This window comes from Lissotriton helveticus, chromosome 1_1 (assembly GCF_964261635.1).
Source record: "Lissotriton helveticus chromosome 1_1, aLisHel1.1, whole genome shotgun sequence".
NCBI classification, from domain to species: domain Eukaryota; kingdom Metazoa; phylum Chordata; class Amphibia; order Caudata; family Salamandridae; genus Lissotriton; species Lissotriton helveticus.
Window position 1 is genome coordinate 1,067,327,384 of NC_136057.1, and position 22,453 is coordinate 1,067,349,836.

At 45.4% G+C, this 22,453-nt stretch overlaps 1 protein-coding gene and 2 non-coding genes across 6 annotated transcripts; all 3 read right to left on the reverse strand.

Moving 5' to 3' along the window:
• Window positions 1-4,811: 4,811 nt before the first annotated feature.
• SLC25A3 (solute carrier family 25 member 3) lies at window positions 4,812-20,967 on the reverse strand. Of its 4 annotated transcripts, none has more exons than XM_078677969.1 (8): window positions 20,778-20,967; window positions 20,371-20,526; window positions 17,567-17,694; window positions 16,186-16,365; window positions 15,559-15,740; window positions 14,998-15,170; window positions 5,238-5,348; window positions 4,812-5,160 (listed from the first exon to the last, which is right to left on the reverse strand). In XM_078677969.1, the coding sequence occupies exons 2-8, from the start codon at window positions 20,516-20,518 to the stop codon at window positions 5,000-5,002; spliced, it is 1,083 nt and encodes a 360-aa protein (XP_078534095.1). In that variant the 5' UTR covers window positions 20,519-20,526; window positions 20,778-20,967; the 3' UTR covers window positions 4,812-4,999. The 4 variants fall into 4 exon arrangements, with proteins under 4 accessions (XP_078534095.1, XP_078534096.1, XP_078534097.1 ...); XM_078677970.1 differs by having other exon boundaries at window positions 17,567-17,691; window positions 20,778-20,931; XM_078677971.1 differs by lacking the exon at window positions 17,567-17,694 and adding an exon at window positions 18,027-18,151 and having other exon boundaries at window positions 20,778-20,931.
• Window positions 15,237-15,461, reverse strand: LOC144781060 (small nucleolar RNA SNORA53). The gene has a single exon (XR_013600865.1). It is a non-coding gene; the product is annotated as a small nucleolar RNA SNORA53 (small nucleolar RNA).
• LOC144781055 (small nucleolar RNA SNORA53) lies at window positions 16,623-16,863 on the reverse strand. The gene has a single exon (XR_013600864.1). It is a non-coding gene; the product is annotated as a small nucleolar RNA SNORA53 (small nucleolar RNA).
• Window positions 20,968-22,453: the final 1,486 nt, after the last annotated feature.

Below are 22,453 nucleotides of genomic sequence, written 5' to 3' on the forward strand. Positions count from 1 at the left end.
TTTAGCCATGCAACATATGATGTTGCACCAAGGATATTGTGCTGCATAATTAAATACTTAGGTACCAAAGGCGAGACCTATTGACTATGCCAATGCTTGTTCCTTTTTGTACATACCTTTCATGGTCTGCATCCTTCCGTCTTCACCACTCTTCCTCCCTATTCCCCACCTTAGAAAGTGTTTACACATAACAATCCAGGCCTGGTACATTAGTACAACGATCGTTCATGCATTGTCAAGATAACTTCTACATTTTGTGCAGTACTGCTAGGCCCAGAACGGCTTGTTCAGGACTCATCTGCGCAGCCCAATTCTCACTCGGACTACTGACAAATGGCAAAGGTCACAGCTATTTATTAGGTCGAGTTAGAATACGCATGCTTGCATGCGTCTAGCTCGACAACTATAGCCGTCCGTCTCCTGGGAATCTGAGACAGGGGTCGGGCACGAGTGTCTACTTCACCTCGTGGGAGCGCACGCCCAGCCCGGTGCTGTGCCGATGCCCTGCCTCAGATTCCGAGGTCCGCAAACAGCCACACTCACGCATGCACACATACACAGACACACGTGCGTATAACCCCCCCCCCCCCCCCCCCCCGCCCCCACCCCTCTAGAGGGCTCTACATAAATCTAGATGTGCAAAACTTGGCAGGGGTTTCCTGTCAAAATTATGCGAAATTACATAACTGGTGCAAAATGTGATTTGCCTGCATTGCGGCTTGCGTTAAAAACCAAAAATGCTTTTGGGATACCTGAAAGAGTCTGGTTTGAACAAGAAAGATTCTTATTTTCTTCTAAACCACTCTCAAGAAGTAGGCCAAATCACAAAACTGTAATTTTGCATAGCGTTGAATTTGGCAATTTTGTGAGTTTAATTCAAATGTTGCCTGGGCCTGCACCCTATGAAGTGATCAAAGGTGAGTTTGGGGTGTGAGAAGGCAGATGGTGACTTTCTTTAGTCTTATGAGTCAGTGGTTCCGATGATCACAATGGCAAAAGTCTCTCGCGATTAGGATGATAGTTTTTGTAAATTACTAAGTTTAGAGGGGATTTGTTTGCTGGGGGATGTGGAAGGTTGTAGCTTCTGAAGAGGAACACTAGCTAGAAATACATAGTCGCTTTAGCCCGTTTTGTGACTAATGAGCAAGGCCACTGTAATTATGTGATTTTTCCAGCCGTGGTTATGTCGGCATGATTATGGATTTTCCGCATTTGCCATATTATCCATCTGCTGCATAATGTGTAGATTTGAACAAAAAAAACATCTGTTTCTAGCTCAAACGAATCCAAAGTTACTACAAATGCTGCAACAAGTGAAGGCCCTTTGCAAAGGTTACCAGGCTATCTTTCTGTTGCTTATTGTTATATTTAGTTGTTAAACTGGTACTAATGGGATGAATGAAACCTATATCTAGACATTCTTAAGAAGCGTAAAAATGACAAAATAATGAAGTTTAACGATCGGAAAATGTGCTACATTACACCACATAATTTGCCTTTTCTTGCTGCATAATTTAGTGAACTCTGCTGCACTAGCCATTTAAGGGAGTGCCCACTAGATCCATTGCATGTAAGTGTATCATATGCGGTTAACCAAAAAATCTAGCTTGGAACTGGCTCTGCTGTACCCATATTGGACACCATTGCCATGTTATTATTTGTACAAAAATCATCCCATCAAATGCCAATCAAATCTTAGTGCGTCTCACGTGAACTTAAAGTTGAGTGAAATCAGTTTCCATGCTGTGGTTGTTCATCTTCTGTAAAAAAAATGTTAAAGTTTCCTATCACAATGAATGGTTTCCTTGGACACGGAGTGTACGTGCTTCTTTGAAAACTGAAAGTTCGTAAAAGGCAAAATATCCTGCAGTGTGGCCAAGAGTCCTGTGCCCTAAGAGATACATTTTCTCACATTGGTCTATTTTTTTTGTAGGGGCTTTAACATATCTTCATGGAAGCAGCGATATACCACAATATTGGGCCTACCAGCCCCAGATTGCTTATGCACTGGTTTAAAAGCAGGTCTGGCCCCTCTGCTAGCATTCAAAGACTCTGAACCCTGCCCACGTGCAGGTTACTCGCCTCTGCCTGCCTCAGGAGAGCTTCAGGCCGAGCTGGAAGCCATTTTGCCTCCCAGACATCTATAATCACTCCCAGCACGATTGAATTCAGATGAAATATGGAAGGCTGCCCTTACTGCAGTGACAAACAAGAATATTAAATCGAATCTCTCCCCATCAATAGCGGGCTGAGCACTTTATTTCCCCATAGGTGCCATAAAGTTCCTGTTTATTCCTATCTCGGCCCCCAACGCTCCAGAGGAGAATCACTTCTTTCCACACCCAGGGCACCCTGCTCAGCTGCCGGGCCCTGCTTGTTCCCTATATCATTTGCATCGTGTCCCAGCGGTGCCTGGCCAATTACTTGCATTCCATGCCCTTATGCATGTAAATCAATTCTGAGTGGAATTGTGGGCCACTGGGGAAGTGTTGGGGTATTAAGAATGAGACCTTCAAATCCATAGAATTACTATATATGCTGTATGCCATTTGCTATCAGCAGGGCCACTGGAATTTTGCAATCGTGTGGCTGCTGCAATTTTCGCATAATTATAGATTTGACACATTTGCCATATAATCCATCAACTGTTGCCTAATCTGCAGATTAATCCAAATAAAATTTTCTTTCTAACTCAAACCGATTAAAAGTTATTAAAAATGCAGCAATACGTGTTGCCGCACATTGAAAGTCCCTTTGCAAAGCTGGACTGGTCACCTTTTCGTTACTTATTGCTATATTTGGGTATTTAAAATGGTACTAATGAGGTGCAACAAATGCCCAGACTGTGTGACCAAGTTTAAAAATGCGCTTCCACAGCATCACTCAGGGCCTCCACAGCATCACTCAGGGCCTCCACAGCATCACTCACGGCCTCCACAGCATCACTCACGGCCTCCACAGCATCACTCAGGGGCACCACAACATCACTAAGCGCTACCACAGCATCACTCGTCGCCACAACAACATCACTCTGCGCCATCACAGCATCAATATGTGCAACCATTCAACAACAACTGGTTCAAATATGTTCTCTCAATGTTTCAAGCTTTATTACAAATGTCACAAAAAGATGTGAATATTTTACTTCTGTTCTTGGATTTTCGTCACAATAAAATACACTGAACATAATCTTCACAAAAGTTATTTACAAAAGTTTAAGCTATTGCCATTATAAATTATTCACTTTTGTTTAAGTATTAATTATTTAAAAAAATTATAAGCCATTGTTATTTGTAATCTCAATACATCTAAGTCACGTAAATACAAAACATGTTGCATTACAAAAGCTATAGGTGTCACATTTGCGAAAGTTATAACTATTGGCATTGTAAATGACAGATTTTAATTTAGCTATTTTCAAAACCAACACAAATAAAATAATTGTCATTTACAAGACCAATAGCTCAAACTTTCCTAATGCGAGACCTATTGCATTGCAAATGCTTGTTACTAGTTAGTGCATGTTCCTTTTAGCCACATGGGCTCAGGAAACGCACACTGTATAATAGTTAAATCGGACACCTGTTACTTTAATATATAGCATGAATAGGTACACGAAAGTAAACTCTCTAGGTATAGTAGAACACACTTATGTTGTTGATGTGCTCTTTCCAAGCTACCTACGAGGCTGTATATGCCTTGATGTATTAAAACTGGGATTTGCATTTCAATATTATGTCAAACCCAGTGCTCTAATGGGGTCAGGTCAGGCAGTCTATTGCTGTTTTTGTAAGACTTAAAATAACTGGGCTGCTTTTGGATGCAGATCTCAACCCCTCAATGCATCAAAGAGGTTGTCAATGAAATTCAATATTTATTTCAATGTGTTTTGTTAATAAAGTTTGAAATGAATTGTAGTTACAACTTCAACTAACATACCAGACTGCTCAATCAAAACTGGGCTCAGCTTAGGTAGTATTTAGCGGTCACTTAACACTACGTTCTATACCACTCAACCACTGAGGCTTGCAGATCTAATCCGGACCTTTGTTAAAGCCGAGTTAGCCGATGATCCAAAGCTAATTCACACTACCACAAATAATATGGGACAGTATATCAAGCAGAACATTTGTTGATGGGTAAAGTAGTACTTTCAATGCCGTCGCAAGGACCTTTGGTGGGGGAGGGGTGGGGGGTAATTTGAAGGAAAAAAAATCGGAATTGTGTTGAGCACAAGCAATAGTCAATACCACAGAAATTTTGCAATTATATAGCCCTGACTTTTCACATAATTATGAATCTGCCCCATTTGCCACATAAACCGTCATCTGCTGCATAGTCTGCAGATTTTACAAATAATATTCTTTCCAGCTTAAACGGACCAAAAGTTACTAAAAACGTAGCAAGTGTGTTCATACATGGTGGCAGGCCCTACGAAAACGTTAACTGGTCATCTTTCATTTGCTCATTTCTGAACTTGGTTGTTATCCTGGTACTAGTCAGGTGAAATCGTTGGCATAGCTCAGCGGAGCGCTTTAAATTAACACCAGTTGCATTACACAAGGTAATATTTATTTTGTAGGCATGGGGCAATGAGGTGATTTGCCTATTTTGATTTACAGAGGATTTTGAGCCGATGCAGAGCCTAACCTGGTTCCCTTGCTTGCCCTGCCCCCGTGTTGTGTTGCTTGTTTACATGCTCCCACAATTGGAAGAAAGCCATCTTTCATGAAACTCGATGTTGTACCAATTGCATTATATTATGGGAAAAGCAGTCGTTCCAGGACAATTCATAAAGAAGGAGCCTTAAATTTACTGTAGCATCCGTTTATTTCAACAGAAACACAACAATGGTAAAACCAAATTACAGCTTGCAGACCCTCCATGCTGAAGCAAGGATTCAACCAATAATTACATCTGTTAATAATGGTGCAGATTCTACACTGAATCAAAGATATAAAACGTCTTTGAGTGTGCAACGTTCAAGTCCATAGCATTACTACTGAGTAAGACCAAGCTTCTTTTTCAGCGATTCTGGCATTTCGGGTGGAGGTGGACGAGGAAGCCTGAAATAGACCTTAACGGAGTCATAAATGAACCACTGCAGTGCAGTCAAAGTGCCAATCATAATAATACGGGCGGTCAGACCCTTCCAGACACCTGTAAATAGAAACAATCATTAGCAAAAAGGAAATAATTATCACATGAAAACAATTTTTGAGAAATTAAACATTTACCTTTGGGTCCAAGTTTTTTTAGTACTGCTACAGCAGTACTGCCTTTCTCTTTATTCAACACTGAAACCACTGAATCAGCAGGATGGGACACAATGGCACAAAACACACCAGCTGTAAAGAAAATACTACGGTTAGACTTGGCAGAATGCACACTTTTTCGCTTTGCAAAATACCAAATCAGACAGTACTGAGCTACATACTTGTACGCATCAAGAAGGGAAAGTTACTTACCTGTAATCTTAGCAATCTTCCATTGGAATCCTCGTTATAGTCATAAGCACTAAAGTCTCTCATCCATGCACAGGAATCCCAGAGCACTTTCATATATACATCCATGAAGACCTTAACCACTCGTATGAGGAAGGCGGAGGACGGTCCCCTGTTTTGCACGTAAGCTGCTAAATAGATCGTATGGAGGTGAAGGCCAGTGATTGTTTTTGGAACTGGAGCAAGTAGCAGAGGATATCCGACTGCAAATTTAAGTAGGTCGAGGGGTTGGTGGACGCAGTAATTACCAAATCTTTTCCACTTTAGTGTATAGCAGGCCCGTGAGCAAGGTCTGTAGGACTCTAGTAGGAGGCCCAAGCATTTCTGCAGAAGATACAGCTAGGACATCAGGTACCAAATCGCTAAATTGAGCTGTTTGGGGTTAGAGTGCCTGAGCCGACCCTGGTGAGGAGGTTTTGCCTGTTGAGGAGCTTTTTGTGCAGCATGACAGATGAAAGCCAAGTACCAGGGGGTCTGGTACTGGCGAATAGCACAAGTCTGATACCGTCCACATCTTCTGTATCACAAACGGTTAGAGGGAGAAGGGGAAAAGTGCTAAGCCAAGATCACTAAATATTTAATTCATAGTGCGCTGAATGTGGATGTTGATCCATCGATGCGAAATGTGGATATTTTGCATTTTCTGGGGTGGCAAAAAGGTCTAATTGTAGAGTGCCCCACATCAAAAGTACCAGTGGAGGACTTGTGGGTGGAGTTCCCACTTATGGTCATGCTCAGCTGGGATACTAGAACAAGCCCACATGGTTGCTATCCATCCCCAGAAGGTACTCCATTAGGTAGCGGTAGTGGAAGCATGCCCGATGCCAGGTGTTTTGCAGCGTGAATCTTTCTGGATTCACTATGCTGTGCATTATTCCGCGGTCTTGTGGTTGGGTCCGGATTCGTAGTCTTTTCTTTGTTTTTTTTTTTTTTTTTTTTCTCTTTGCCCAGGTGGGCGTCGGCGTCACACCCCCTTTGGGTGTATTTCCGGTGACGTCGGCATGCTTCCTGCGGAAGCTCCCACTCTTGGGCGCCATCTTCAGATTCTTTTTTTCCGCGGTCGGGTCTGGATCGTTCCCGTTTGGGCTCCAGACATTTTTGGAGAAAGAAGAAAGAAAATACAGAAAAGACGAGGAGAAGTCATCTGAAGACTCCAGGGGACTTCACCGACGAAAGACAAGCAAAGATAAGGCGTTTTCCATCCAGATCTTCGACGACCGTCGACGAACACGCGACCAGAGAGGCCCTGGACGCTCGAGGATGGACAACACGCCGTTCAAGTTCTGCCGTAACTGCCACCACAAGTACGCGCAGAAGGACCAGCACCCGGTATGCAACCTTTGCCTACCGGTGGACCACGAAAGCGGAGACTGCAACGCCTGTTCCGCCTTCACCCCGAAGACCCTTCGTGTGAGAGAGAGGCAGAGGGTAGCACACGCCGCCCTGCAGGGGAAGGCCCCGACCCCGTCGCTCTACGAGCTGGGGATGTCCTCCGAGGAAGAAGACAACGCTGCCGCCGAAGACGACAGCTACACGGTCGTAGAGACCGATTACACGAAGACTTCTGACAAGGTAGGAGACTCTTCGGCCCCCAAGAACCCGAGAGACTCTGAGTCTCGAAAAATCGAGGGCAAGACCCCGAAAGCGCCGACGCCAAAAAAGGCGGCGTCCGCGACTACTCCCAGGCCCAGCGGATCCTCAGAGAAGGAGTCCCCGGCGCCGAGAGCTGCTGATCAGCAGAAGACGTCGAAAATCGTCCCCGAAAAGGATCGATCGACGAGGGAGAAAGACCCGAAACTGTCGACGACGACCAGAGACCCGATATCCGGTTCGACGTCGAAAACTTCGACTCCGAGAGGCACGGCGACGAGCCATCCGTCGAAGAGAGCGGCGGAACCATCCGACGCGGAACACGCGGCCGAGATGGAAAAGAAAAGAAGGCGCCTCGAGGCAGAAATGGAGAACTTCATGCAGCGGAAAAAAGATTTCGACGCAAGGATGAAGGCCTTCACGATCCCTCACAAGACCAAGCCACCAGTGCTGGAGGCGGTCGAGGAGGAAGAAGAAGAGGTCGCCGAAGTCACCGAGCAAGACCAGGACGTCGAGGTGTTCGACGACCAGGAGGAGTACGAGAATCCCCACGAGAGCTACAGCTATGGGGAGGAAGATGAGGGCAGGACAGACACAGAGTCGGCGCCCTATGACCTTCAGGAGGTAGATTACATCGATGTCGACACCGACAGCCCGGAGGAGGTGGTCGACACCTACCCCTCGAGGCCCTCGCCGCCGGACGACATCGGGGCCTACAACGCGGTGATACAATCTGCCGCAGCAGCTTTCAAGCTCAAGCTCGACGAAGAGAAGCAGAAAGCAGACTTCCTTCTGGAAACATTGCTCCCAACACAAACGAGGAGCCAGTTCCTCCCGATGCTCGAGAGCGTCTTGGCTCAGGGGAAGGAAGCTTTCAGGGAGCCCGCAACATGCAAGGCAGTAACTCCCAGAACTGAGAAGAAGTACAAGCATGCCGCAAAGGACCCGGCCTACATTCAGGGCACGGTCTCCGCAGACTCCATTATCACGGCCACAGCAAGGAGGAGGGCTAACGTACCCACTACCTCGGGCCCGCCACCGGATAAAGAGAGCAAAAGGATGGATCTGGTGGGCAGAAGGATCGAACGGAATGCCGCGACCCACTGGCGCATGGCTAATTCCAACGCCCTGGTAAACAGACACATGTACCAAATCATGGAGGGACTGGGGCAGTTGGTGAAGGACTTGCCCCAGGATGCCAAGCAGAAAGCCGAAAAGCTAATTGAAGAGGGGAAGAATGCTGCAAATTCTTGCCTTAAGACGGCCCTGGATGGGGCAGACACCGCCAGCAGGCTCATGATGATGGGCGTCACGGAAAGGAGACACGCCTGGCTCAGGATATCCGGTTTCAAACCGGAGGTGCAACACAGCATCCTGAACACACCATTCAACGGCAGTACGCTTTTCGGACAAACAGTTGATGAGCAACTCAGCCAACTTAAGAAGGATAACGAAACAGCAAGATCCATGGGAGCATTGCAGTTCAGAGGGAACAAGAGGGGCACCCCGTCACGGAGGCCCGGCGGAAGAGGCGGAAACCAGCCAGGTACATCACACCAGGCTTTCCAGCAAACGCACCAGGCAGACTCGCAGGGTCAGCAGGGCCATCAGAAACAGCCCTGGCAGTACCAACAAAGAGGCCAGTCCTTTCGAGGGAGAAATGGACGGGGACAAAATAGAAGAGGGGGCCAGCAGCCCACCTCCAAGTGACTTCAAAAAAATCCGTGTGCCCACCCACAAAAAAGATCCCAGGGGGCAGCACGTACAGATGGGTCAAGACAAACTAGACACCTACGACCACAGGACACCAGTGGGAGGAAGATTAAGATTCCACCTCCAGGAGTGGAGAGGAATCACATCAGACAAATGGATCCTCAACATTATCCAATTCGGATACTGCATAGAGTTGGAGGCGAGGCCAACAAACAGAAAACCAAGAAGAAAGCCGCTAGCAAGCAAGCAGCTGCAGTGCCTTCAGGAAGAAGCAAAAGAACTCCTGCAGAAGCAGGCCATAGAAAGGGTACCCTTCAAGGAAAGAAACACAGGAGTATACTCAACATACTTCCTGGTACCAAAAGTAGACGAGACAATGAGGCCCATTCTCGATTTACGGTTCGTGAACAAATTCATAAGAACGCAAAAATTCAAAATGACCTCCCTGCAAGAGGTGCTCCCACAGTTGCAGACCGGGGACTTCATGGTCACTATAGACCTCAAAGACGCATACCTGCACATCCCAATGAACAGGAAGCACAAGCACATGCTCAGGTTCACCGTCGGAGAAAGCCACTACCAGTTCACGACACTGGCCTTCGGTCTAAAATCGGCACCAAGAGTTTTCACAAAGTGCCTCGCAGCAGTCGCAGCGCACCTAAGAAGGCAGGGAATACATGTATACCCTTACCTGGACGACTGGCTGGTGAAAGCAAACTCATACCAGAAATGCAAGCTGCACGCACATACAGTGACCAGCACGCTCATAAACCTGGGGTTCTCCATCCATTGGAAGAAATCATCAATGGAGCCGGAACAAGTGAAGATCTTCCTGGGAGCACAGATCAACACCTTACAGGGCAAGGTGTTCCCCAGCGAGAAGAGGGCGAGGGCGCTGGTGAAGGAAACTCGCCTCTACCGGAAGGGACAAGCTCGGACAGTGAGGACGGCGAGCAAGATCATGGGGATGATGGCATCATGCATCCACCTGGTACCGAATGTACGACTCCACATGAGACCCATTCAAGAATGGCTACAGGAGCAATGGTCACAAGCTACAGGCAGTTGGGAGGATCTAGTGGTTGTAACGCACGCAGTGCAGAAGGAGATGACATGGTGGACCATGGAGAACATAGCAAGGGGAAAGCCTCTAACGCCCCCAACGCCAACAGTGACCATCACCACAGACGCATCCCTGAAGGGATGGGGCGCTCACATGGAGGAGCTCAAGGTGAGGGGACTGTGGACACCGACGGATGCCACAAAGCACATCAATTACTTAGAATTGAAGACAATCTTCCTTGCACTGAAGGCCTTTCAAACAAGACTGTACAAGCACAGGGTATTGATACAAACAGACAACACCACTGCGATGTTCTACATCAACAAGCAGGGGGGCACACAGTCCGCACCGCTTTCAACGCTGGCGCAGGAGATATGGAGATGGGCCATCCCTCTCAAGATAGACCTGCTAGCCATACACCTACCAGGGAAGGACAACATACAAGCCGATTGGCTCAGCAGGCAGACATCGGCATCCCACGAGTGGGAGCTCAATGCTCAGGAGACAAGATACCTGTTCGACAGGTGGGGGACACCATCGGTGGACCTGTTTGCCACACGCCAGAATGCAAAATGCCAAAACTTCGCATCCAGGCAGCCCGAGGAGGGGACACTGGGGAATGCCCTATGGATAGATTGGTCAAGGACATTTGCCTACGCCTTTCCCCCGATACCACTGATGCACAGAGTACTGAGCAAGTGCAGAGCGAGCAACATGACACTGATACTGGTCGCACCGCAGTGGGCGAGGCAGACCTGGTACTCGCAGATCATGGAGATGACACAGTGTGCACCCCACAGATTCAGCAGGAGGAAAGATCTACTGTCCATGCAGAACGGAGAGGTACTGCATCCAGAGCCAGAGAGCATGAGCCTAGTAGCGTGGCTCCTGAGGACATAGAGTTCGCACATTTGAGACTACCAGAAAGCACCCTGAGGGTACTTCGGGAGGCACGAAGGCCCAGCACTCGAAAGTGCTACGTTGCGAAATGGAAAAGATTCACAATATGGTGCAGACAGGAAAGACTCCACAATAAGATGAAGAGGGACTCCACAGTGCTAAGGTACCTGACGCACTTACTGGAGAAGAACCTTAGCTCATCCTCGTTAAGAGTTCACTTGGCAGCGATAGTAGCCTACACAAGGGGAGAAACGTGCAGGAGCTTCTTCACATCACAGGTGGTGAAGAGATTCCTAGAAGGAGCGAAAAGGATCGCACCACCCAAGCGGGTGCCGCCACCTGCATGGAACTTGAACACAGTCCTAACGGAACTCATGAAAGAGCCCTTTGAACCACTTCACAAGGCCTCCCTAAAGATGCTAACTATGAAAACAGCCTTCCTGGTTGCGATAACGTCCTTACGCAGAGTAAGCGAGCTTCAAGCGCTGACGCTACAAGAACCATACATACAAATACACAACGATAGAGTTGTGATGAGGACTGACCCACACTTCATGCCGAAGGTGGTATCCAATTTTCACATGAACCAGTCTATACAGATACCGAGTTTTTTCCAAAAACCCACAACCAGCGCAGAGAGAGCTCTGCACACCCTGGACGCCAGAAGGGCAGTCATGCACTACATTGAAAGGACAAAGGGGCACAGGAAAACGAAACAGTTTTTTGTGTCCTTCGCAAACAGCTTCATGGGCAAAGCAGTAACCAAAAGGACCATTGCACGATGGATCGCACAAACAATCCAACTCTGCCACAAACGGGCAGGACAGGAACTGGCTGAGGGGACACGTGCCCACTCCACCAGGAAGAAGGGCGCTACAATAGCCTTCCTGGCTAACACACCCATAGAGGACATATGCCTGGCGGCAACATGGGCTTCGGTGCACACGTTCACGAAGCACTACTGTGTGGACATACAAATGAACAAGGAAGCTCAAGTGGGACAGAAGGTGCTACAGCACATATTCAACACCCAACGCTCATCTTCCACCCAGCCGCCACAGAGATGAGAAACCGCTACAAAATCTATGCACAGCATAGTGAATCCAGAAAGATTCACGCTGCAAAACGAATAGTTTTCTTACCTGTCGGTGTAGTTTTGCAGCTTGAAGATCTTTCTGGATTCACTAGCGAACCCACCCACCTCCGCCAGAAAGATGAGGCTGGAGAGAGAAGAGGTGGTTAACTAAAGAATAGACTTTGAAAATACAAAGCGGTAAATACAAACTAAGAAGAACATTGCCATTACTTCGGAAACGAAAGAAACACGGAAAAAAAGAACCCGAAGATGGCGCCCAAGAGTGGGAGCTTCCGCAGGAAGCATGCCGACGTCACCGGAAATACACCCAAAGGGGGTGTGACGCCGACGCCCACCTGGGCAAAGAGAAAAAAAAAAAAAAAAAAAACAAAGAAAAGACTACGAATCCGGACCCAACCACAAGACCGCGGAATAATGCACAGCATAGTGAATCCAGAAAGATCTTCAAGCTGCAAAACTACACCGACAGGTAAGAAAACTATTCGTTCTGTGCCAACAAGGGGAGGGATGGCGAGGGAGTGCTGCCCTTTTTCTGTAGGTAGTGCACAGCACTGATGTTGTCCACCTACTAACTTGCCCTCAACGAGCGAAGGCAGCTTTGAGGGTAAGATGTTTGTGAAGGTGTTTAACATAGTTGATGTGGTGCCCCTGTTGATGTGCCATCACTCCCTTCACAGTGGGCACATCAACAGTGCCACCAGTGAAATGCACCCCTCACAAACAGCCTTGAAAACACTCTAGCAATTGTAATTTGCTGAATGGGGCCCAGGAGAGGCGTGCCCTGCAACAAGTTGTTTAACCACTACAGAGAGCCATGTGCACTAGCCTTAACCAGCACTAGATCCCCCATTTGACAATCTGCTAGTGACAACTGAACTGAAATGCATTGATGCATCGGAGCTTTAAATACTATGGTGATGCACGAGGAAATCCCCAAATGGCACATAAAAGTTCGGACAGAGTACGTTCGGCTAAATTGAGGTAAGAGCTGCAAGAACGCTAGGACCCTCGGCAGTCTGAGGTAGCTTCTGACTGAAAGTTCAGTACCGCCCCTAAAAAGGGCTACATCTGGTGAGATTGTAGGCAGGACCGAATAGTATCCAGAGTGAACCAAAGGCTGTGGAAGAATGAGATGCTAGCCTGGGTATGCACCAGGGCCGGATGCTTTCTTATTGAACACTAATGCGACCGTGCCGGCCCTTTAAGTTCGAACGAAGTACTACTTGCTCCAAGAGTTCACAGTACCCGCTTGGTATTTCCAGGATATACAGTACCCAGATGAAGGTTCTTCGACCGAAATGCATTGGGATGTTTGAAGAAATGCATTATATACTTGGTATGCACCAGGGCCGGATGCTTTCTTATTGAACACTAATGCGTCCGTGCCGGCCCTTGAAGTTCGAACGAAGTACTACTTGCTCCAAGAGTTCACAGTACCCGCTTGGTATTTCCATGATATACAGTACCCAGATGAAGGCTCTTCGACCGAAATGCATTGGGATGTTTGAAGAAATGCATTATATACTTGGTATTCAGAGGATTTCGAAAGAATGTACAGTCATATGTGAGAATCATCATTGTGATGCTACAATACGCAATAAATTAAATGAAAACATTTTGAAGAAAGAAAAAATAAACTTTTGTGGACCTTCTTTTTCAATTGGAGTAAGGTTAATTTAACCATTGGAGTGCAACAGGGGGACATTAAGATAGCACAACTTAGTGCTTCTTTTTGCGTATTCAATTCACTCCCCACAGGGCAGCGGGAGATGCTTTGGAAGTTTGCCATTCCATGAACGCATTTATATCCTAGTCACGAACAGTGTGTCTCACTATTTTTTCTAGCTGTTTCTTCTAACACCAACTACCATCTGTGAGCAGGATGAACAGGAACATTAAAGTAGGCATCCTCAAGATCCAACGCAGTCATATAGACAGTACTGAAGAGGGATGATATCCTGTTGCGTTACCATATGAAGGTGTTTCAGGGGGTTTGTACCAGTTGAGGGGATGAGAAAGATTAAAGCCCCCGTGTCCCATTGGCAGGGACACGGGCTCCATAGTGCCTTTTTTAAAAGAGCAAGTGCTTGTACCTCTTCCTCTAGATGAAGGAGATGTCCTATGCTGAGTATGTGGTGGCAGGGCGGCATGTTGTGAGGATGAGTTAAGCTCTAGGCAGTAGCCAAGGTGAACCACTGCAAATACCCAGTTGTATGACAAAGATTTACTGCCAGCAAGGGAGAAAATACTGCAGTCTGCCTCCTGATCAGGTGTTATCAGGGGACCGTCACAGAGGTGTCAAGGGTCGAGGTGGGGGGAATGGAGATAAACGTTTTACAGTGGAGGTCCCTGAAGGCATCTGCTGATGGTACAATTGTAGAAGAGGAAGTGTTGGGGTGTGGGATTGGAGGGTAGCTTTGGAGCCACCTCAATACACAAGTCTTAAAGAGTTAATGCCACAAATATCCATTAAAACAAGATTATAAAAAAACTTCCCCCTCCAATACCAAGGGAGAAATAAGCAGCAAATAAAGTGGAGGTGCAGAAGAGTACATGGGCATGGCGCGTCCTTATACCAAAGAAAAATGGAAGCAAGTATTTAAGCTTTTCTGAAACTATCCCAGAAGGCAACTTTGACTACCAACGTTTCAAGGAGGTTTACTTTCACATATCAATGCACCTGAATCTTAAGTTAGTAAGCAAAAAGCATTACCAGTTCACAACGCTATCCTTTCAGCCTTCAAGTAACAGATCTACCAAGTGTGGAGTACTTTTTGGCTTTCACATTAGTCATGTATGCTTCTCCTGATGAATGGCCGGCGAAGTGACATTTTTTAACCCAGTCTACGAACAGAACTCAGCCGTTCTTCCAGCGAAAGTACATCGTGAAATTAGTGGGAATGAAGTCATGGCATTGTTAACTAACTATGACAGACAATAGGAGACTCCTACAAAAACTTCAGCTGGGAGTTTTGGGTAGAGCTAGAGGTCTTTCAGAGAAAGGGTCCAGATTAGTGCCAATAGTGGGTACGAACTTGAAACAAAATAATTACATCTTGTGTTGATCATCAAAAGACAGTCTTGCAGAACACAAAAGTTTGAAGGGCTACAACAATGCATGATTGACTTACCAATATACCCGGCAACGAAAGTAACCACCAACTGTTCAGATTTTGTGCACTCGCTTCTCGGTTTCGGGACTACATATTTGTACAAAGCTTCAACTGTACGCTCGAAGCAGGCAAACTTCATCATGGTGTATGGGATCTGTCTCATCCAGAGGGGAACAACGCCTTTGTAGAAACTGGAATAAAAAGTATATTTCAGCACTAAATCAAATTATTTGTGCAAACAAAACCTATGTTCTCAGTGTGTCTGCATACAAGCAAGGTTCTGATGGTAGGAAATGGCATTCAACCATTGATATCAGAACATGAGGCTAACATGCAGGTATATTTCTCTTACATGCTAATGACTCAAGCACCTTTGACTGTTCAACAAACAAGTTGCGGAGTGCCAACTGACTAAACGTTTAGAGTGAATTCTGCAGCTCAGAGAGTAGGGCACTCACAAAGGTGGATCTAAGGAGCATGTCATCTGCAAATAACCTTGCAAATATATACAAGTGGATCCTTAATCTCCAAGACTAGGGCCTCTAGCCACAGCCAAGCAAATCTGGTATTTTTACTTACGCCCAAATCCCTTCCTCAGCATACATTTTTGGAGCAGCTTCCCGTAGAGTGTTCGCATAGCCAGGTTGTGTCTGAATACGAACTTTAGCAGCTTCCATTGGAGCCAGGGCAATATCAGCAAAGAACTCTGCACTGGCAGATGCCGCCAAATACAAAGAAGTACGCCACAAGTATGTGTTTTCCTGAAACAAAACACATTAAATGAGTAGTGGATCAGTGCTGACATACAACACAAAAGCATTGAATATTCATTAAACCGGAATCACACAGTTTGTCTTCCAGAAATTACAACTAAAACAGCACACTGGTGAAGTTAACTGTCTAAACTTTTGGTGATCACGACTCAAGCCTAACAGATATAATAAATTCACACCTTCAAATATCATGAAACTGCCACGGACTAGCATGGATTTTACAAAGCAACCAAGACTCCGGCCCATCATAATCAAGTACATACAATTCCGACGAGTTCATATTTTGTCAGAAACCAATTTTTAGAAAAAATAAACAGGTGGCATCAGAGCAAAACACAGATTGCAGATCGACTAGTTATACTGCAATCCAGCAGGAGGATCAAATCTGCACAAACGATCCAATATTCTAAAAGGAAGTCGATTAAAGGTTTACCTCTCCCAGAAGGTTACTATACAGGACTTTGAAGACTTCGTAGAAACCAAACTTGCAAAGTCCCTGCATGGAGTATCCGATAAACGTTGGAGCCCATCCCTTGGCAAGGCCACGAAAGCCATCTTCCTTCAATGTGACTGAGAAGCCATTAAAAATGCCCTTGTATTTCTTGGGATCCACCTAAAAGGAGGTAAAACATTTAAGAGCGTTAAACACAAACATTACTTTCACTGTAACATGCTAAATAAACACATAACAGCAGTAAGATACAAAGCTGATAAAAATCTAGGAATAGCAATTCACCAGGCTGTAGTAAATTTGCTGTATGACAGCGATACAAACGTATCTAGGTTTCGAATATGCTCAAGTTTCATCTGAAAGAATGTTCAATTACACTGCAATCAATTTGGAGTTAAATACATGTGACAAAGTATGTCAATGTCTGCATACCAACAAAGCCCAGATAGCGGGAAACGGACACATTGCTGCAGCCGCTTATATCAGGGCACAAATAGGTAATATGCAGGTATATTGCTCTCACATGCCAATGACTCAAGCATCTTTGACTGTACAACCAAAAAAGTTGCTGAATGACAACTGACTGGAACAGAAGACAGAATCCTCAAGAACTCAGCACAGTAACAGGCATTCACAAAGATGGATCTAAGGAAGCATGTGGATTATTTCAAGTGAGCAAATTCTAAACTTCATGGGTCGCCAGTTAATTGGTGCCATAATTTAGTCAGCCCTGCCACACAATTTGGTTCTCTCCTGCAGCATAATCCCAGTTGCTCTGATATTTTAGAGTGTGTCAATGTTAATTAGTAGCAGCCTTACCTACAGCTCAGTAATGGTCCAGTCAAGATATGCATTCTAACATTTACAATGGCAGCTTTCCATGTAGCCCACTGAGTTGTCTTCCTCAGCAAGTGCAGCCACCATTTGTATACTGCCAAATGGCAACAGAATGCCATGCCACATTTAAACTATAAAATCCACTTCGAAATTTGGGGTAACAGTCATAAAACAGATTTTTAACGTTAACAGTGGATAATTGTACACATCTGCTCCCAACTAATTATTAAACATGCACTTCTCTGGAAAGAAAAAAAGTGTACCAGTGCAACAGACGAATCCCAAACTACATCATCTACTCAGACCAGCACCGCACATTTTTCAGAGTGGTCCTCTAAAAACCATGGATTTTTTATTATTATTATAATTTTTCTGCGCCACTTCAACTCTTCAGTTAGCGACAAAGCAAGACAAACATAATAAGTTCACAAATTTACTAGACAGTTAACGAAAGTAAAGAATATAATGTAATTATTACAAAAGGAATGTTAAACACATACCAAAAACGTAATAAGCAAATACCAACCTGCAGACGGCATTTCACCAAATCCAGAGGAACGACCGCGGTGTGCGTCACACCACAACTTAGGACCCCACCAAAGCCACAAAGTGCAAAAAATTTCATTGAGCCATATTCACAGCTGTAGTCCTCTGCTACAAAAAAAAAAGGGACACCATGCTTTTAGATCAACCACATGCATTGCTGCGGATTAAATGTGTGACTGGTCTACTCCCTCACACAAGCCTGTTGAGAGCTCACGCTGGTTAGTAGTCACTCATTAGCAAAGAACAAGTCGCCCATTACTACTGCAGCAATAAAGTCCACTCCGTTTACATTATAGTCTAGCAGACATCTTATTGCATCATAAATGCAATAGCACCACTATGCAAAATAAAATGGAATAATGATCAAACGACAAGTTTAGACTGATTAGGGCACATTATTCCATGCTTAAAAACACTCACCCCGCCCCATGCAGACAAACCTGGAGTCTGCATTTGACAAGATCTAACGGGACAACTGCAGTATGTGTTGTACCACAGCTTATAATTCCACCAAAGCCACAAAGGAGAAAGAATTTGCCAGATCCATATGCACAGCTATCCTCATCTGTTTAACCAAAAACGAACATGTCAATGATTTATTCATTTCAGCTTTTGATTATCATGAATAAGATTTAAAACACTCTTGTACACTTCCTGCCTTTGTTGGCAAAAAAAAAAAACTTACAATATTTAAAATCTGTTCTAAATGCACTTATTTTTTGTTCTTAAACAAGGTCTGCAAGATTATGTAACAAGGTCAAAGGCGACCTGGGAAAAGGTCAATCTGAGTGCACGATTGAAATCGCTAAGTTTCAAAAGCAGTCAGAGCATCAAGTACCATGGAGCATCACTTCCATAACTCGTGGCTTTCATTGAGAAGCCTTTAAAAATGCATTATACATATATTAGCGTTACACAACCATCTTCGCAAATACTGCACAATACAAAATGTTAATGCTAACTTTTCATACAAGCAAACGTAAAATCACCGTAGCCCATCTGCTTGTGCTCATATCCGAAGACCTAAAATGACAGAACAAACACCGGATGCATATCAATTTGCAGCCAGAGCAGTTTGCAGCACACTACGGCCAAAGGCTCAACCAAGCAGGTGAAACTAGTACTTCCAGATCTAGTTAGGTTCATTTACAAAGCAATGTGAAAATAAGGAAACGTTAACGAAACATAGATCATAAGAGGTTTTGAGCAGGTGTAGGCGTTTAACAATTAAGCTCTAGAGGTCAAGACATCAAAGTTTAAACTTGGACAAGATGTCCCAGAAATATTTTTAGGCAGGTCAGTACTGACCCTTATCTAGTTAGGCACAACCGCCCAGTAAGGACGACAGAAACTGAAAAATAAGAAATTCTATACACACGGCATATCATTGCCGAGGTTTATTTACTATTCTGGAAGAAAGTGTTTGCTTTCCAGAAGTACGAAGATAACGCAAGAATTATACTAGATTAACAAGCAAATAACTGTACATCATATATATCATTCCTGTAGACAATCCGGTGTTAACATAATGCGACTGGCCAAAGAACATAATTTTAATACTAGTTACTTTAAACGGCCAGGCATATTCAAAGTATTCCATATTTATCATTTTCTGGTGCTCTCGAGTAATCAGGGTAACATGCAACAACACTATATAAATCCTAAACCACGGCTGCCCACCTACTATTTTTTACGAAGGATAAAACACTACGATCATTTATAAAAAGTCACGCATCGCTGCGTGAAAACAGTGATGCGTCACTTCATTGCGCCCTCCTTGCGACATACTGGATGCGTCATTTACAGTATGACACATCGCAAGGAGTTACAGTATTTCTGACGTATCTGTAGGCACAAAAATTATGCATTGCTGGAGTGTCACGAAAGTGATGCAACTCCATCAATGATGGGTAAGTGCCATTTTAAGTGTGCCTGCGCCAGTCTTACGCCTGCTGTGAGGCAGTTGTAAGATATTGAAACATTTGCGGCCTAGAAGTTACGCAGTGAAATCGCATGGATTTCACTGCGTCACTTCTACAAGTCTTACTTGCGTCAGAACACCCACCATGCATACATTATACCTGGCGCAGGGGTTTACAGAATGACACATCTACCTAGATGCATTGCAGTGCGTCACAAGTGCAAAAGTGACACACAGGCTCATAAAGCCCCTTGCGGTGCCGGTGCATCACTTTTTACTCCTATAAAATTGACACACTGGCGGCGCAAGGGACTAGTAAATAAGTCCCTACATGCTTGTCCAGTCTTACTAACAACTGGACTAAAGCAGCGGTTTAGCACTGGTTTTGAAATAAGAGCAGAAAGCAAAAGGAGTTTTTTTTAAAAAAGACTTCTGCAGCCTTAGCACTTGCTCAGAAAGGTAACCTACCTCCCATACAATGCGATTTTACATGACAGCCAACTTCAAATAACTGCAGAGCCCACCATGTTGGCCACTGATTAAAGGTCCCCTTTAACATGGGTGTAACCCGTTAAACTACCTACGGGTTGCACAGGATGCACACTCGCTATTACTCCGCGATCAGCTTTGTCTCACATTGAAGCGTTGGTGCTATCCTGATTCTAAATGGCGACACTGGTAAGGGAGTGATTTGAGTTGGTTTACTTTTAAAAAGTAGCTTTTCCAATATGTTTACAATAAGTTTAAAACATAAGAATCAAAGAGGAAACTGGATTTTGAGGGACTAAATCGGGGAAATATTTAATGGAAAAAAGAAAGTGAATCTAAACCCCACAAACCACAGTGTTTATTGCTCTTCTCACCTGTGGAGCCAACGGCTGCTGCTGCTGCTAGTACGCGCCGGGTGGACGGCGCTGGAGTGGTCGGGTTGCTCGGGGCCTCCGGTACAAGTTGGAATTGCGGAGCGCTGAAGGGGTTGGCCCGGCAGAGATGGACAACGGAGGAGTACATTTTGGATACTGCAAAAATAAAAAATAAACACCATTAGACAAGCAGCACGTCCATGTGCGTACACGTCCACCACCCGATATGCGCCACGCTAAAAATGATTAAGGTCACGTCTGACTGCCAAGAAACTGCCGCGGCCGAGTTGCGGGTCAACCGTACACTAACCCCACGCTCTAGAGCGTGTCCGCAACTAACAGTGACGCCGTCCCAGCCCTTCAAGAACCGCCAAAGCTGCGGATCTCAGCGATTCCACCGCACTCACTCTCTAAGATGGCGCTGTCTCCCCTTCGCCGGCTTCCAAAGGCCGAACGTCCTCCGCCGAAAACCACTTTGTCCTTCTCTGACGTAGGGCTGACGCGTGTCCTAGCGCGCCGGGGCACAGCTGATTGGTTTAATAAGTACCAGCGTCAAGGAAAATGCGACGGAGCTGCACAAGCCTTGCCCTTAACTGCGCTGCAAGGTTGGGCTGCTGAAGGTCAGGTGACCGAGGAGGCTCGCCAAAGCAGAAAGGGCAGGGTGGGCAGCAGTCACTTTGGTGGCCCGTGTGAGGCAAGACAGACTGACCCTGTCAGCACTGGAATTAGGCTATCTTATGCGAAAGAAGGGCACGCCTTCTGTTGTCAGTACAAGCCTGTCAGACCCGGAGAGACTGGGCTGCTGACTGCTTGGGTGTGATATTTGTGTGTTTTGCTCTGCAGTGTGCTAATGTAGGACATAGTGGTCTCGTTTTTAACATAGTATAACAAACCCAGTTTTTAATTTAAATAGCGAGCTTCGTCATCTGCGATTCCTCCATCCTACTTGGAAGTACAATAGTTGACCCTTAGCAAAACAACCAGCTTCCCTGCCAATGTTTCATATCTCTATGTGTGACATTTTCAAAATTTCAGTGTAATTATGAAGGACATTTCAACGACCCTGAGTGACACTTTCTTGACCAAGCAAAATCAAGAAATGAAAACAAGAGAAACATAAATATCAGAAAGTGCAGCATGTCTGTTAGACTGCGCACAATAATGGCCGTCCAGTGAATGCTGTCCATGACTAAAGTGGACAATGTGCATTATGTTACCAATTTAATTACATGTACATCATGTGTGGCGGTGGGGCATTAGTAGAAGTGTCAGTGTGGCTGAGCACATTTTGGAAGCAGACTGTACTCCTGCAACTGAATGATTTTTAACCTCGGTGAAGGTGCTTAGGAAGTTAGGTACACTTACTTCATTTTGCAGCAAGAGTTGCTGCCATGCTGTACACCGACCCCTGAGGCTCCCTCTGCCCAGCTACTAGGTGCTGTCCTCAGGGTAGCTGAGCTGCAAACAAATAACCACTACTTTGATGGCCACCGCAGTGAGCAGAGCCGTTTGTTACAGCCACAGCTATGGCCAGCTGCCCTGCCTGGGCCCGGCCATGTTGACATCACGAGATTCATCATTACCATGGCGAGTTGAGCTCATGATTGCAGGACACACTCCAGCAAAAAGACTATGCGGGCGGCAAAAAACGCCTGGACTATTCTTGTAGTCCATAGCCAAATGAAGGAAGTGATGCTGTTTGCCGCCACTTGTAAAACTCGTCCACTGACCACTGGGTGGACAAATTATGGGCACAAAAACCATTGGAAATGTCTAGTGTGGTCTTGAACCGTTTACACACCAGACTATCCACAAGAGCAGAACTGTGAGTATTCTGCACCGCACACGTACGACAATGTGAGTAGTAATCCAATACCAAACAGTACGAGCCATCTGGCTTGTTCACAGTAAAATGTGGGTTATTCATCATGGACACAGACGTTTCAATTACACCCTGAAATTCTAAATGTTCAGGGATTTCTGAAATGGAGGCCTTCGCTTCCCGTCGTGTGGGGTATTAGGGTTGAGGATGTGGCATCGACCGCAATGGAATCTCATGCCGAGGGGATAATTTGTCCCATCC

Excerpts from the sequence above, each read along its gene's own strand:
- SLC25A3 (XM_078677969.1), bottom strand. The coding sequence starts at position 20,518 with ATGTACTCCTCCGTTGTCCATCTCTGCCGGGCCAACCCCTTCAGCGCT. Across the intron at positions 15,741-16,185 it reads ATAGTAACCTTCTGGGAGAG|GAAAACACATACTTGTGGCG; the intron begins GTAAACCTTTAA and ends GTTTTGTTTCAG. Across the intron at positions 5,349-14,997 it reads TTTCGTTGCCGGGTATATTG|CTGGTGTGTTTTGTGCCATT; the intron begins GTAAGTCAATCA and ends TTTTCTTTACAG.